The following is a 14,938-nucleotide window of genomic DNA, read 5'->3' as shown; positions in this document are numbered from 1 at the left end:
TAATGGCTATTAGCCAGGATGGGTAAGGAATGGTGTCTCTAGCCTCCGTTTGTCAGAGGGTGGAGATGGATGGCAGGAGAGAGATCACTTGATCATTACCTGTTAGGTTCACTCCCTCTGGGCACCTGGCATTGGCCACTGTAGGTAGACAGGATACTGGGCTGGATGGACCTTTGGTCTGACCCAGTATGGCCATTCTTATGTTCTTATTAGAAAATGTTAATTTTGATGGGAAGCCTGTAGTGGGTATATTGCAAAATTGTTATTAATATTCAGTAGTCTGCACCATAAAACACATAGTATTAAAACATGCCTCTTTATGGGCTATGTTTTATAAAATCATAATATCTGGAATTATAATTCAGATAATCATCCTGTTAAAGTTCTCTGAATTATAACTTCACAAATTCTTGCATGAAAGACTTTTAGTCCATCGTGCTACGCCTATTTTACAAAGGATTTCTTTTATTTCTATTTAGTTTATTTTGATATTGCAGGTAACATTTTTTAACATAAGCCTTATGACAATGACCTCCTGACAACATTGGCCAGAAGAACGTATGCAGGAGTTTGCAAGATCCCTCATACAGCTATGCCAGCATGCATCAACCCTCACTTGCAGCACATTCTGCGTGCACATCTGTCTGAGGCTCTCAAAGCACTTTTCAAACATTACTGAATTATGCAGCATGACTGTTATATGTTTCTGTTATCCCCATTTTACAGGTGGGGAAATGGCGGCTTGGAAAGTTTGTAAATTATTAGCCCAAGTTCCCACAGCAAGTTATAGCAGAGTGGGAAAACAACCCAGATCTTGTCACTCCCACTCATAGACTTTATGGCCAGATGGGGCCATCATGATCATCTAGTCCAGTGGTTATCAAACTTTTGTATTGTGACCCCTTCCACACAGCAAACCTATGAGTGCGACCCCCCCCTTATAAATTAAAAACACTTTTTTATATTTAACAGTATTATAAATGCTGGAGGTGAGGTGGGATTTGGGGGTGGAGGCTAACAGCTCGTGACCCCCCACGTAATAACCTTGTGACCCTCTGAGAGGTCACGACCCCCAATTTGAGAACCCCTGATCTAGTCTGACCTTCTGCTCATCACAGGCCAAAGAACCTCACCCACTCTGTCCTGTAATAGGCCCATAAACTCTTATTGCATAACCACTCATGTACTTACAACTGTTAGCAAGAAACTAGAATAACTAGAAAACACATTCCATATGTTCAGTGACTTTAGGTCTCTAGAAGTGGATGGTTGGGGAGATGGATTTTTATGTATGTATGTATTTATTTATGACTGCATTAAACAAACATTTATGTTTACAGCATGAAGCTGTCAAGAATGAACTAAACGACAGACAGGAAGAGCTGGATGCCTTCACTAATAAAGGAAAACACTTGCTAGCAGAGCTGAAGAGAATTCATAACTTTGATCCCATACTGGTGAAAACAGATATGAACAGTACTGTGGACAAATGGCTGGATGTAAGGACAATGAATGATGTTTTCCTTATACGGCAGATTCAGTTTACAGTCCGAGAATACGTTGCAATGTCTGGGCTTCTCTTAGGAACTGAAAATACTTTTTTTTTTTTTTTTTTTTTACTAAAGGTGACTTTGGAGTAAATCTCAGAGGGCTAAATCATGAGTATTCTGGGGTTGGTTTGTATCTACAGTATGTACTCAACATATATCAAGTACATTTGCTAGATCTTAAAAAAGTGCACACTTCTGATGGTAACTGAAATATGTGTAAATTTGGACCAGATCCTCATCTGCTGTAAATCAGTAAGGCTCCATTAAAGTCAATGCAGGTACACTAATTTACACCAGCTGAGTATGTGGCCCCTCGTATATTATGAAACATAATATTTTAAAATTTCATATCTATAGAACTTTATGTGCAAATCCCTTTATGGTTTAAAATCCTTCTGAAGCTCTTAGTGAGCTGTCTTTTCTGTTCTTGTATCATACATTTGGGGTTTGCTCAGATGAGAAATTCATCAGCGTGCATGGTGGACTGCTCCCTGCTTACCTCCTGACCCCAAGTTTGTTGCAAACCTCGTGAGTTTTGAAAACTGCAGCCTATTTAGCTGAGACTGCTAAGCCATTTGAGGTCCCTAGATGGGTTTAAGCAAAGGTATGATGCTTATTTGGAGTCAAAGAAGGGAAGCTGGGAAGGGGAGTGTGTGTGTGTGTGTGTGTGTGTAGGGGGAGTGTATGTATGCAGAGAGTTAAACTAAAAGAAGGTTCACATTTAGTTTGAGACTTGGGTTTTTTGGACCCATTTCATCCCTCACTATTACTGAACTAGTTTTGATGCATCAAAATTGGCTCTAAGGTTAATTTTCAGTGTTGGGTGGGGTTCTAGCAATATAACACATTTTAAAGTCAATGGACATTTATTCATCTAATTCCTCTTGCAACTCTTTCCCCAGTCAAAGTATACACATTCAGAGGCATTGGCATGTACTGGTTTATGTCAGTTTTACAATATATAAACCTAAAATGCAGATAGTAACGTCTTGCTATTCTGAATGTGTTTCTGTTTGTAAAACAAGAGACCTGAGGTTAGGTTTTCCAGTTGTTTCTGAGCTACTTTTCTTGCAATTGACTCAAGCTTAAAGAAATATGAAATTAATTGTTAAGGATATGGATATCTGTTCCTCTCCAACAGGTGTCAGAGAGGACTGAAGACAGTGTAGAAAAGTTGAGTGTAAGCGTGTCTCTGTGGGATGATGTGCTCACCATTGGAGATGAAATTGATACATGGTGCAGTAATGCCATCTCTCAGCTGAATGAAGGCATCAGCAACCTGAACAGCAGCCAGAAAATGGAGGCCTTCCTAAAGGAATTTCAGGTGCTTACCAAAAAAAAAAAAAGATATAAATGTTTGAAATGCTTTAATCAGAGTCTCAGATGGTTTAAATCGGCATAGCTTCACAGAAGTAAGTGAAATTATGCCAATATACATCAGCTGAGAATCTGCCTTTTTGATCTTTTGTTCAGTTACACTATTATCAAACATAGCAACTCATTAGGGAGAATGTAAAAATCTAATAGATATATCTCACCTTCTTTCTGAGACTGTCTGTTAGTATGTGGTCTGCTGAAGAGTAAAGGGCAAATTATTTGGGCTTGGTCTGATTTCACTCAGTATGTTCAGAAACTAGTTTACTAACATAAGAGCAAGCCCACTTATGTGGACACTCTTAAACTGGTTTAAGAGTGCCTCATATCCCTTTTGCTGTTGATTCCTTGCAGCACCCTTTCTTGCAGATCTCACTCCATGGTAAATCTCTCTGTATATCTGGAATGTTTCATTACTTTATTAGCGCTTTGCCTTAGTCACACAGCAGGTGGTGGATCCAGTGTTGAAGTTCACTAGTACTTCATTTCTGTGACACTGTGATTACCCTGCATTAACAATAATTACATCAGATTCTCATTCATTAATAATACTCTAATGCAATACTTTTACCTTTTGTCTAGAATGGGCTGTTAAACAAGAGTTGATTTAATACATTAGACCAGAGATTCCCAAATTCTGGTATGTGACCATAGGTATATGAGCTTGATGGTTCATCAGTTCACTTCTCAACAATTTTCTAAGAAGGTGGTATGTGAACCAATAAAGTTTGAGAGCCACTGTATTAGACTCTAAATCCTAGAATAGTGACGGAACTGTGGTATACAGCACTCCCTTGCTATGGGTTTTTATGAGAATAGTGTTGTGTCCAAAATATATAGCAGGTCCATTGAGGAATGGGCTTATCCTACTTCCTCTGGAATTAATTTAAAAATAGTGATCGTCAATGAAACAGATAATGAGTTTGTATTAGTAATACAGGTAAATAGTATGGAATGCTTCAAAGGGAACATATTTGCTTTGATTAAATTAAAACTGTATTCCATTGTGTCCATTTCTCACTGGGACCAGCCAAACAAATTGGTGTAAAACAGTCTGGTTTTGCATAGAACCAGACTGTGCCCAGGCCTCAGGTGTGCAAGGGACAATACAGAGTTCAAGGACTGTATAGGAGCTGAATACAGTGGATGTCTTTACACTCAGGTAATGCAAAGATTCTGCACAGCTACCACTACTCTGCATTGGCTTCTGCAAAGGAGAGAGGAGGGGGCACGGGTGTAGCCCATTACGCCCCCGCCCGCCGGTCTGGACCAGCCAATAGAGAAGTCTCAGCACAGAGAGAAGCACACACTGCACCTAATTTGCAAGTGCCTCAGCAGCTGCATGTCTCAGGAGCACTGGAAGGCATTGTGCATCCCTGTAGCACAATGCCTCCTGGAATTTCTGATGGGGTGGTTCTGCAGCACCTCAATGCCACAATTTAGCCCTTAATGTGCCTCTTCTAATCAATGAGATCTGTGTTAATTTAATGTTCCCTGCAATAGCATACATATTTGTATCAGAACTTTTAGTATTTCAGATCTCAGAAAATTACAAAGTGAAAGTTATGAGCTTTCTCTGTAATGTTAACGGATAAAATGTTTCTCCAGAATTTTCATTGAAATGTATACAGTAAACTAGAGATCCTGACATGTCAGTGAATTTCAGCTCTCTTTTCAACACAGAATTTAGTTCTGCATTTGAGTTTTTTTCAGAGCTCAGTTCTCTGTAATAAAAAACAGAGGGTTGTGCATTATACTCTGCATTCCATTAAGTGGAACCTAATGACCATAGTAAATTTTTCCAGTCTCATAAACAAAGGCATTCCCATTTTTACTGAGCCACTTTTCAGAGACTCAAGCTGTTAAACATTTTAAACTTTAAAATGAGCCGTGTATGGTTTTTTTAGTGAAGAAGAAAATGTCTGAACTTAATATAAAAAAGGAAAGAAGTGAAGTATTTTTGTGAGACAAGAAAACCGAGAGATAATAATGTTTAACTTTGTTTGAATAGCTAAACACTTTCTTTCTTTCTTTCTTTCTTTCTTTCTTTCTTTCTTTCTTTCTTTCTTTCTTTCTTTCTTTCTTTCTTTCTTTCTTTCTTTCTACTGAGCACCTACCTACAACTTCATTCAGCTCTTTAATGATCAGTATAAAATATTTACTACATGCTCTTTTTCAGTCTCAAGTTATAAATAAAGGACAGAAGTTGGAGCAGCTTAGTTCAAAAGTTTCAGATCTCAAAGAACTGACCAATAGTCAAGAGTCACCTGCAGATCTTCAGGTAAGATATAGCTGTCACTCATCACAATCTGTATCCTTCTGAAATTGTGCTCCTTCTGTATAGCCTTTCTATTTGGGGGAACATATTACACTTGCCAGTATTTTGCTAATTTTTCTTCCTATTGAGAGAGTTCTGAAATAGTTACTGACACTGTTTCTGAACAAGAATATTGTAGAATACAGAGGGGTTGAAGTTTTATAAGCACTTGCCGCCATCTGAATTTAGAGATAACTTCTTATTTGAAAGGTAGTGTTGCAGTGGAGCATGTGGGTAATTATGTTGGCCTACTTTACAAAACCAAGAAACAGCACATTGGATTCAAATCTGTGCATCAAACCAAATATTATTAGAAATTGGCCAAAACAGGAACCTCGAATCCCCATTTACTGTTTTTTGTTACTTTGGGGGTCTGATTCAGATGAAGACTCATTTTGTTTAATGACTCCAATGTTGAATCTACAGAGAGGGAGACTAACTTTTTAATTTTCTCGAAGTTGGATAGCCATTCATTCAGGATTAAATTCTGGCTCTATTGAAGTCAGAGACAAAAATTGCATTGACTTCAGTGGAGCCAGGATTTCATGCTCAGTGCCTGCCATTTTCATTTACTTTAAATATTTGTAGCCATTCACATAAAAAGAGAGCGAGAAAAAAAGGGGGCCTCACATCCCACTTTTCCTTTTCTCCATTTGTTATACCATGTGAACTGCCCATTAGTTATAATACTAGGCCCAAGTAATTCACTGTAGTGCTCTAATGTATGAAATTTTGATTTTAGTTCCTAGAAGCAGATTTAAGGCAAAAATTGGAACATGCCAAAGAAATGTCTGAGACAGCAAAAGAGACACTGGAAGATTTCAGTACTCAGAAGATGCAGATACTAAAGTTTATAGATCACATGACAGACTGGCTCAGAAAAGTAGAAGAGTCACTGTTAAACTGTGCTTGTAACCAGGATCCCAAGAGTCTAGGTAAAGTGAAGGTAAGGGTTACAGAAGATATACTTTCTATTGCATAGTGGCTACTGTATTTAATTCTAGCATAGTTTTACCTGATTGGTCATAATGGCTGTCAATGTATTAAAATGTACATGTTAATTTTAATCTGATCAGTTTAAAACTATCCATTTTTATGCTTTAGGATATCAATGAAGAACCGTCTGTCATATTGTTAAAGAAGTGAACAGCATTACTGATCTTCATTTTTTCTCATTGTATTGCAAAGCTTTTGGAGAAATGAAATGAATAGCAGTGTCTTTATTGTGACAGGAACTAATGTTGTTTCATCAAACTGTTTTCAGTCATTGCTTTAGAATATTTGCTATCCCGTTTTTTGTCTTTCTAATTGTTGTGAATATGGAGCTCATGCAATTAAGAGATTAAGAGCTCGGGTAGAACTCAGCATAATATTAGGTTCTATCCTAATGCACCTCAGTTGCCACCTGCAGCACCTCTGCTATGTAAATCCTAGACTCTCTGTGAATGCTGACTACCACGCCTGGCCATATTGTGACAAAAAGCATGGAGGTTTTTGTGGTGTAAATAAATGGCAAGTCTGATGAAACAGCCACTCTCAACTTCAGCTTTGATATAAATTTAGCTTTGTATGCTGTTCCCCAGATGGATAAAGGCAATGCTAATGATCCTCCCCCTCTCTCCCAAACTCACATTGCTTTCCTAATGTACCTTTAAACTGGGCAGAAAAATGCCAGTAAAACTTTTTTTTCTGGAATTTGCCAGTTTGTCAAAATAGAAATGTTTTCCAGAGATGGTTTGATTTCTATAAAGTTCTGATGGGACACAGGCTGGGGTCAATGGAACCCTGTCAGCCAGGCAGGTTTTGATCAAAAACTGATCTGGTTTCCTGCCAGCTTGCCCGCCTGGCTCCTCATCAACAGATGTCAGAGAACCCAGTGCTTCTGGGGTCCATAGCTCTGGGGCTGCCCACCAGATGGACTGCCCTGGAGCTCGATCTCATTTAATGGAAAATGTCCAAAAAAATGTTTTTTTTGTTCCAAAGCAGAATGAAACCAAACTTTGAAATATCAAAATCCTCCATTAATGGAATTATCTTTCTCCACACAGCTCTATTGTATCCCAAATGAACCCTCATTGTTGACTGCAAATAAACATTATTTTCAGTTGCACTTTGAAAAATATATTTTAAAAAAAATGACAGTGGTGAATGCTAAAAAGTTCCATTTTTCTGTGCTGATTTGACATTCTCTAGGAGCCATTTCAGTTGGGAAATATCAGAAAATTGTATAATCTAGTACCCTGTTCCTCAATTCCCTCCACAAATTCCTTGCTGCAGAGTGCTCTCGGTAGCTGCAACAAGTGACTGGATGAAGGGCAGCAGAGCAGGAAAGTAGAGGAAATAGGCAGCTGTTTTGTTTAGCTGGGCATGTCGCACTGATGATGCAGTCTCATCTTTTAGGAAACACAAAAAGAGCTTCAGGTCCAGCAGAGCAGCATCGATTCGACTCGGGAGAACCTCAATAGCCTGTGCCGCAAGTACCACACAGTGGAACTGGAGACTCTGGGTTGCACTGTCACTTCATTGATACAGAAGTACGAAGCTGTGACCCAACTGTGTTCCAGAACGCAGGCCAGCATGCAGGACTCCCTGGAGAAACACGTCCTCAGTGAGTCTGAGTGCCTGTTAAGATGAGCTGGTAGACCGCAGCCATGAATCAGACTGCCTCAGAAGATTCTGCCAGAGAGTGTTGGTGAAAAGTTTCCGTTGACATCATTTATAGTTACACTCTTGTTCTTGTATAGAGACTTTCCTAAAAGTGCTTTCACCAAATGCTAGTTTCAATGTCTGTTGCAAACTGAAGGGTTTACAAAAACAAAATTCAACCTCATTTAATACATGCAGTCCTCATGACAGGAGTTCCAATTAAGCCTTCCCTGATGAAATCCTCCTATGTTTCTCGTCTTCCACTTAGTCCCATTTTAATCCCCCTTGTTATAAAACATCTCTTTATAGCACTCAAATGCTCTGTATAGTCTGTCACCAAGGACAGTCTCATGGTGCCTGTTGCAAAGGCCATTGAAGTCAATAAGGGTCTTTCATTTAGCTCCAACAGGCTTTGGATCAGGCACCTAACGAGAGATGATGAGATATCTGCACTGGTATTTTGGATTGTACAAGTGTAAAATGCCTTTTTTGGAAACTTATTCCTATCTTCTGTTTCTTTTTAAAAGCTTCTATGAAGGAATTCCAGGAGTGGTTTTCAGGTATGAAGGAAGCAGTAAAAGAGTCATCTGATAGGTCTGGGGACAGCAAAGCCATAGAAGCAAAGCTGCATGATTTGCAGGTAGAGTTATCAAATCAAGACATGATAATTAGCTCCTTTTGGCAATTTGCATCCATGTCTTATCTAATTTATATCTACAGAAATCTGACAAATCCATTTTTTTCTAGAAAGAAAATATAAAAATGGCTCCAAATAGCAATAAATTACTGTACCGTATCCAAAAGATGTCAACCAAACGTATTTCAGCTTGTCGGATTTTTTGTTCTGTTAAAACTCTTCTTCCTTCCTCTCTGCACATTTCTATATCCTATTTTCTCCTTTGTCTCTGTCTTCCTCTCACTCTGTCCCTTACCCCTTTCCTATCTTTCCCTACAATATCTTTCTTCTTCCCACTCTTTCACACTTTATTGCTCACTCCCTCCTTGAGATATACAATACTATGATATACAGTATTAGGACTTCCTTGATCTGATCTGTCATGGAAAAGAGCACAAACAGGGCAAAAGCTGCTCCAATTCTTGTAAATAACTCTAATCCCTAAAATGTCTGCCCATAGTCTTAGAGATTACATAAAACAGGCAGAAAGGGCTGGGGATGTACTGGGAACAGACAGGAATTGTCCATTCTGTCCATCATAGATTTTAATAAAATGGTCCAGTTGTAATCAGTTCCACTGCTGAACTTCTTGGGGAAGTCTGGCCATCTCTAGTGTATACAGTGCTTCCTTAGCTATTGGCTAATCCTGCTAGTTTAAACTGTACTCTTTTCTCGCACAGAGAGTGTTGGACTCGATTAGTGAGGGACAGAACAAACTAGATGCTGTCTCCACGCAAGGAGAAAATGTGTATGCTTACTTACCCAAACCAGTTGTGAGCAGTATCCAGGAGCAGATAGCAAAGTCACACCAGGACTTCCAGGGGTTCCTGAAACAATGCCTGAAAGATAAAGAGGCTCTGGAAGACTGTGCCTCAGAACTGGGAAGGTGGGTTATTTCAACAGAACCAGATGCTCTGCAGAATTTTATTATAAAATGGCTTAGAGGTGGGGCACTACACTGGATGCTGAAATTTTCAGACTGTGGGGATATAGATGATGATTTGAGATTAAAACTTGCAGTTAAAGAAGTAATAACTATGGGCCTGTTCACCCCCTCCTCTGGAGAGAAGTTCAGAGAATCATCTCTGTGCTAATAATTTTGGAAAAACAATTGGGCTTTGTATGTTAGATTAAACAAACTCAAAAGCCAAAGGCTTTAAGGTATTTATTAGCTCAGAATATGTTTACTGCTAAAGTAACAGGAAGAGTATTAGTGGGTAGTTGGATGAAACAGCAAGATGAGATCAGATGGAAATTTCATGTGTGCCTGCATGTGCATTAAAGTAAGATTTTCAAAAATAGGAAACTAAAGTAGACTCCTAAATGCATGGCCTTATTTTTCAGAAGTGCTGATCATCCAGAAACTCCTGTTAACCTCATTGGGTGCACAATACTTTTTAAAATCTGGCCACTTGTTTATGTGCTTACGTTTGATCTTAAGAGCCTAATTTTAGACATCTTTTAAAAAACAAACAAACTTGGGTTAAATTTTAATTACAAGCAAGATTTGGAGAGACTGTTTTTTTTAGCCTCCTTATCTTTACTGAATATAGAACGTAATAAATACAAGCACTGTCACCTTAAATTTTGGAAGGTTCTTTTCCCGCCGTAATTCCCATGATCTTGCTGAACATTTTTAGAGCCCTGCTGAATATTTTTAGACTAGTTGTCACTGCAGAAGTATGCTGTGTGTGGAGCTCTCATTCACTAAAAGTTAAAGTGGTATCCAGCCTGCTTTTCTACTCTACTGGATATGCATTATACCGTATAAACTCAATAGTATCTTTGCACACCTAGGAATTGCTTTTGAAGGGATATTTTTCTGTTCCGTAGCTTTGAGGATCAGCACAAGAAACTGGCCCTGTGGATCCGGGAAATGGAGGAAAGAATATGTACTGAAGCACTAGGAGAGAGCAAACAGCACATCCCAGAGAAGAAAAATGAGGTGCAGAAAGTGGAAAATTTTCTTGAAGAATTACTGGCTGCAAGGTATAAAAACACGTTTTCTAATGTCCTGTTGTCAGCGTTCTTTTTTCCTTCTGTTCAGCCATAGTTAAATGAACGGACTGGTAGTATGAGAGAGAAGTGCTGGAGGATGCAGTGTGTCAAAGGAACAGCTTACAAGAGGCTCTGTCCAAACAGCTCCAGATTTTGGGGAAATTTGAATCTGGATCCAAACTTAACGGCTTAGGCTCATTTCTATTTAAGGGGAAGTTGAGGTAACTTTGTTAGTAAAGATGATCTGCACAGCATTAGAGCGCAGCATCCTCAGCTTTAGCAACATGGTTTAGATGTTCCCCAAAAGTCACACTAATAGTAATAGTCATCACATTGTCCATTAAAAAGTTTTGTTTTCTTGCTTTTGCCCCATGGCATCCAGTTCCACTTGGATTGCACGCTCATATGCTGCCTGCCACACACTGTGCCCATGAAGCCTCTCAGCCATGGAATCCTACTTGCGTTGGGAATCAGCCAGTGGATGACGAGGTAATTGCCATTTTCAGTATACTGTGTAGTTGTGCAAACATTTTATAGTTTGTTGGAAAAGGTAGAAAAAATATTATTCAAGTGTTTTGCTAAACCTCACAGTATACTAAAAGAAGGCACTTACTCAATCCTCATCCATCTGTGGCTGTTCCAGCAGGGTTTTTGTCTGATGTGACTTGAACATAGTACATACAGGAACAAGAGGGAGGATGATCCAGTGGTTTAGGACTTGGGCGACCTGGATTCAGTTTTCTGTTCTGCACAGACTTCCTATGTGACCTTGGGCAAGTCACTTAGCTCTGCTTTCCTGTGTCTTGATTTCCCCAGTCATTAAATGGGGATAATGATACTTCCCTACCTCGCAGGTTCTGAAGTGCTCTGATACTACTGTAATGGGAGCCAGATAAATATTTAAGATAGAGTACCTGTTGGAGAGGGAATTGGCAATATCAGTAGAGGTGGATGTAATGGGAAATAAAATTAGAATGTGCTGATCTCTGCTTTTAGCTTGATTACTGTTGGCACCAAACACTTATTCTTAACGCAAGAGTGTAGACCCTCATTAATGTTATTTATGTTACTTTACATCAATATATAAGTCTGATATTATACACTCAAATTTGGCTTTGTTCAGATAACTTTTCCAGCAACCATGAGTTGTCTGACTGCAGTCAAACTTGGTTATGTTGGCAGCATTAAGTAATTTTCCATCCTCACTATAGCAATAACAGTTCAAGTGGTTTCTAAATTTAAATGTCAATCTCAAATCTTTCTTTTAGAGAATCCTTTGCTAAACTTTCCCAGAGGGCACAAGCTTTAAATGAAGAAGGACACGGTGCTGGGAGGGAAGTACGTCTGGCTTCACAAAACCTTACCAGCTATCAAAACCTAGTCAAAACTGTCAAGGAGAAGTTGCGAACATGTCAGGTTGCACTCCAGGAGCATCAAGCCTTGGCGGAAGCACTACAGAGTATGTGGTCCTGGGTGAAAGATGTTCAAGATAAGCTGGCTTCTGCAGAGAGCACTGTTGGCAGCAAAGCAACATTAGAGAGGCGGCTGATGCAAATTCAGGTAAAGCACAGGGCTACATGAGCTAGCACATCAGGTCAAAATTGCATTGGAGTTTAATTCATGCCACACTCACACAGCTTAGGGGCTTAAGCTATTCATTAGCTGCAGAAAAGGACCTGGGGATTACAGTGGACGAGAAGCTGGATATGAGTCAGCAGTGTGCCCTCGTTGCCAAGAAGGCCAACGGCATATTGGGCTGTATTAGCAGGAGCATTGCCAGCCGATTGAGGGAAGTGATTATTCCCCTCTATTCGGCACTGGTGAGGCTACACCTGGAGTATCACATCCAGTTTTGGTCCCCCCATTACAGAAGGGATGTGGACAAATTGAAGAGAGTCCAGCGGAGGGCAACAAAAATGATTAGGGGGGTGGGGCACGTGACTTAATGAGGAGAGGCTGAGGGAACTGGGGTTATTTAGTCTGCAGAAGAGAAGAGTGATGGGGGGATTTGATAGCAGCCTTCAACTACCTGAAGGGGGGTTCCAAAGACGATGGAGCTGGGCTGTTCTCAGTGGTGGAATATGACAGAACAAGAAGCAATGGTCTCAAGTTGCAGTGTGGGAGGTCTAGGTTGGATATTAGGAAACACTATTTCACCAGGAGGGTGGTGAAGCACTGGAATGGGTTACTTAGGGAAGTGGTGGAATCTCCATCCTTAGAGATTTTTAAGGCCTGGCTTGACAAAGTCTTGGCTGGGATGATTTAGTTGGTGTTGGTCCTGCTTTGAGCCGGGGATTGGACTAGATGACCTCCTGAGGTCTCTTCCAACCCTAATCTTTTATGATTCTATGATTAGCTGCTGCAAAATAGGCAAATGCCTTAGGAGGCACCAGGTGGCACTTGTATGGCTTTATGCTTTGCTGCTACAGCACTTCTGCATAAATATAAATGGAGAGATGAAATGGGTGAAGTAATATTTTTCATTGGAGCAAGCAACTTTTCTTGGTGAAAGAAGGAAGGTTTCAAGCTTACACAGAGGCAGTCCTGAGAAAGTATGGTCCAGGCTGAGTAGGGATGCACAGGAGTATGGTTCAGAAGGGGTAAATCAACTAAATTACAATGGTGAATATTGCTAGAGGAGTAGCGTTTGGAGGTTTCCTTTATGTTTTCTGGCTGGTTGGATTTGATACATGTGATCCTTTTTGTTGCACAGGAGATCCTTTTAATGAAAGGAGAAGGTGAAGTTAAGTTGAACATGGCCATTGGTAAAGGTGAACAAGCCCTTAGAAGCAGTAATGAGGAAGGGCAGAAGATGATACAGACCCAGTTACAAACGTTAAAGGATGTATGGAATGATATCATCAACACTTCAATGAGCTGTCAGAGGTAAACTCACTTTAACTTTCTTTAAACGTAGGGCAAGATTCTGACATCCTTTCTCCCAGTGATAAGTACCTTACACTGCAAGTAGTTCCGCTGATGAATACTTGAAATGTAATGTGCTGCTCGAAGTGACTAATGCTGGCAGAATCTGGCCCAGAATGAAATGTAATTTAGAAGTGCTTATCTGAGAAAAAATACGGAGAAAGGCAGTGTTGTGGTTCCGCTACTTGAGTTCAGAGTTCAGTGTAAACTGGTCACTGCAAAAATACTTCCCTCAATAAGAAAACTCTCACAATTCAGTGTGCTTGGTAGTCTGAGAGGACTAGGACTGAGTAGTCAAAAGTTGTCAGTTTTTCAATAATTACTGAACTGGTGAACTTTTTATTATTGTTTTGAGAGGAGGGCTGTTTTTTTATTCAGGAGTCAGGATTAACGTACATTGGAGTTTCATGTGAAACCTGCAGAACACTTCCTTGTCTGAAGTTAGTCAATGTTACCCAAGTATCTCATTTATTAGCACTTCCCCCAACCCCATTCCACAACTCCAATAGAGATGTGTGCGGAAGTTTACAATGATAAAGTTTATCTAAATTTTCACTTTGATTGTGTGACTAAATTCACCCCAGTTTATGCCGGCTCCAACTGACATAAACTTGGGGTGAAATCCTGGTCTTTTAGCCCTGGTCTACACTAGGACTTTAGGTCGAATTTAGCAGCGTTAAATCGATGTAAACCTGCACCCGTCCACACGATGAAGCCCTTTTTTTCGACTTAAAGGGCTCTTAAAATCTATTTCCTTACTCCACCCTGACAAGTGGATTAGTGCTTAAATCGGCCTTGCCGGGTCGAATTTGGGGAACTGTGGACACAATTCGACGGTATTGGCCTCCGGGAGCTATCCCAGAGTGCTCTGCTGTGACCGCTCTGGACAGCACTCTCAACTCAGATGCACTGGCCAGGTAGACAGGAAAAGAACCGCGAACTTTTGAATCTCATTTCCGGAGACTGCGGGAACTGTGGGATAGCTACCCACACTGCAACACTCCGGAAGTCGACACTTGCCTCGGTACTGTGGAAGCACTCCGCCGAGTTAATGCACTTAATGCACTTAGAGCGTTTTCTGTGGGGACACACACACTCGAATATATAAAACCGATTTCTAAAAAACCGACTTCTATAAATTCGACCTAATTTCATAGTGTAGACATACCCTTACATAAGAACGGCCATACTGGGTCAGATCAATGATCCATCTAGCTGAGTGTCCTGTTTTCTGATAGTGGCCAATGCCAGGTGCTTCAGAGGGAAGGAACGGAGCAGAAAATCCTCAAGTGATCCATCCCCTGTTGTCGACACCCAGCTTCTGGAAAACAGAGGCTAGGGACACTGCAGAGCATGGTTTTGCATGCCTGCCCATGCTGGCTAATAGCCACTGATGGACCTATCTTCCATGAATTTATCTAGTTCTTTTTTGAACCCTGTTATTCTCTTGGC

General features: G+C 40.2%; 1 protein-coding gene and 1 long non-coding RNA gene across 14 annotated transcripts in view; one reads left to right on the top strand and one right to left on the bottom strand.

Annotated features, from left to right (window-relative positions):
* SYNE1 (spectrin repeat containing nuclear envelope protein 1) overlaps positions 1–14,938 on the top strand; it is a 501,442-nt gene that overhangs the window by 223,625 nt on the left and 262,879 nt on the right. For all 12 annotated transcript variants that reach the window (XM_073337684.1, XM_073337695.1, XM_073337685.1 and 9 more), the window contains 10 exons: positions 1,341–1,499; positions 2,692–2,874; positions 5,104–5,205; positions 5,984–6,187; positions 7,642–7,849; positions 8,415–8,527; positions 9,244–9,449; positions 10,397–10,552; positions 11,830–12,121; positions 13,275–13,447. In XM_073337684.1, the coding sequence (XP_073193785.1) occupies positions 1,341–1,499; positions 2,692–2,874; positions 5,104–5,205; positions 5,984–6,187; positions 7,642–7,849; positions 8,415–8,527; positions 9,244–9,449; positions 10,397–10,552; positions 11,830–12,121; positions 13,275–13,447 (1,796 nt within the window). The remainder of the gene's footprint in view (positions 1–1,340; positions 1,500–2,691; positions 2,875–5,103; positions 5,206–5,983; positions 6,188–7,641; positions 7,850–8,414; positions 8,528–9,243; positions 9,450–10,396; positions 10,553–11,829; positions 12,122–13,274; positions 13,448–14,938) is intronic.
* The window catches only part of LOC140909130 (uncharacterized), a 62,712-nt gene that overhangs the window by 36,135 nt on the left and 11,639 nt on the right, over positions 1–14,938 (bottom strand). The window contains exon 3 of one of the 2 annotated variants that reach the window (XR_012158095.1): positions 9,321–9,402. The exons of the other annotated variant lie outside the window; for it this stretch is intronic. This is a non-coding gene — a long non-coding RNA (uncharacterized lncRNA). Of the gene's footprint in view, positions 1–9,320; positions 9,403–14,938 lie in introns of those variants that run through there. 2 annotated transcript variants of the gene reach the window in all.

This window comes from Lepidochelys kempii, chromosome 3 (genome assembly GCF_965140265.1).
Source record: "Lepidochelys kempii isolate rLepKem1 chromosome 3, rLepKem1.hap2, whole genome shotgun sequence".
Lineage (NCBI taxonomy): Eukaryota > Metazoa > Chordata > Testudines > Cheloniidae > Lepidochelys > Lepidochelys kempii.
This window is presented reverse-complemented; position numbering and strand designations above follow the sequence as displayed.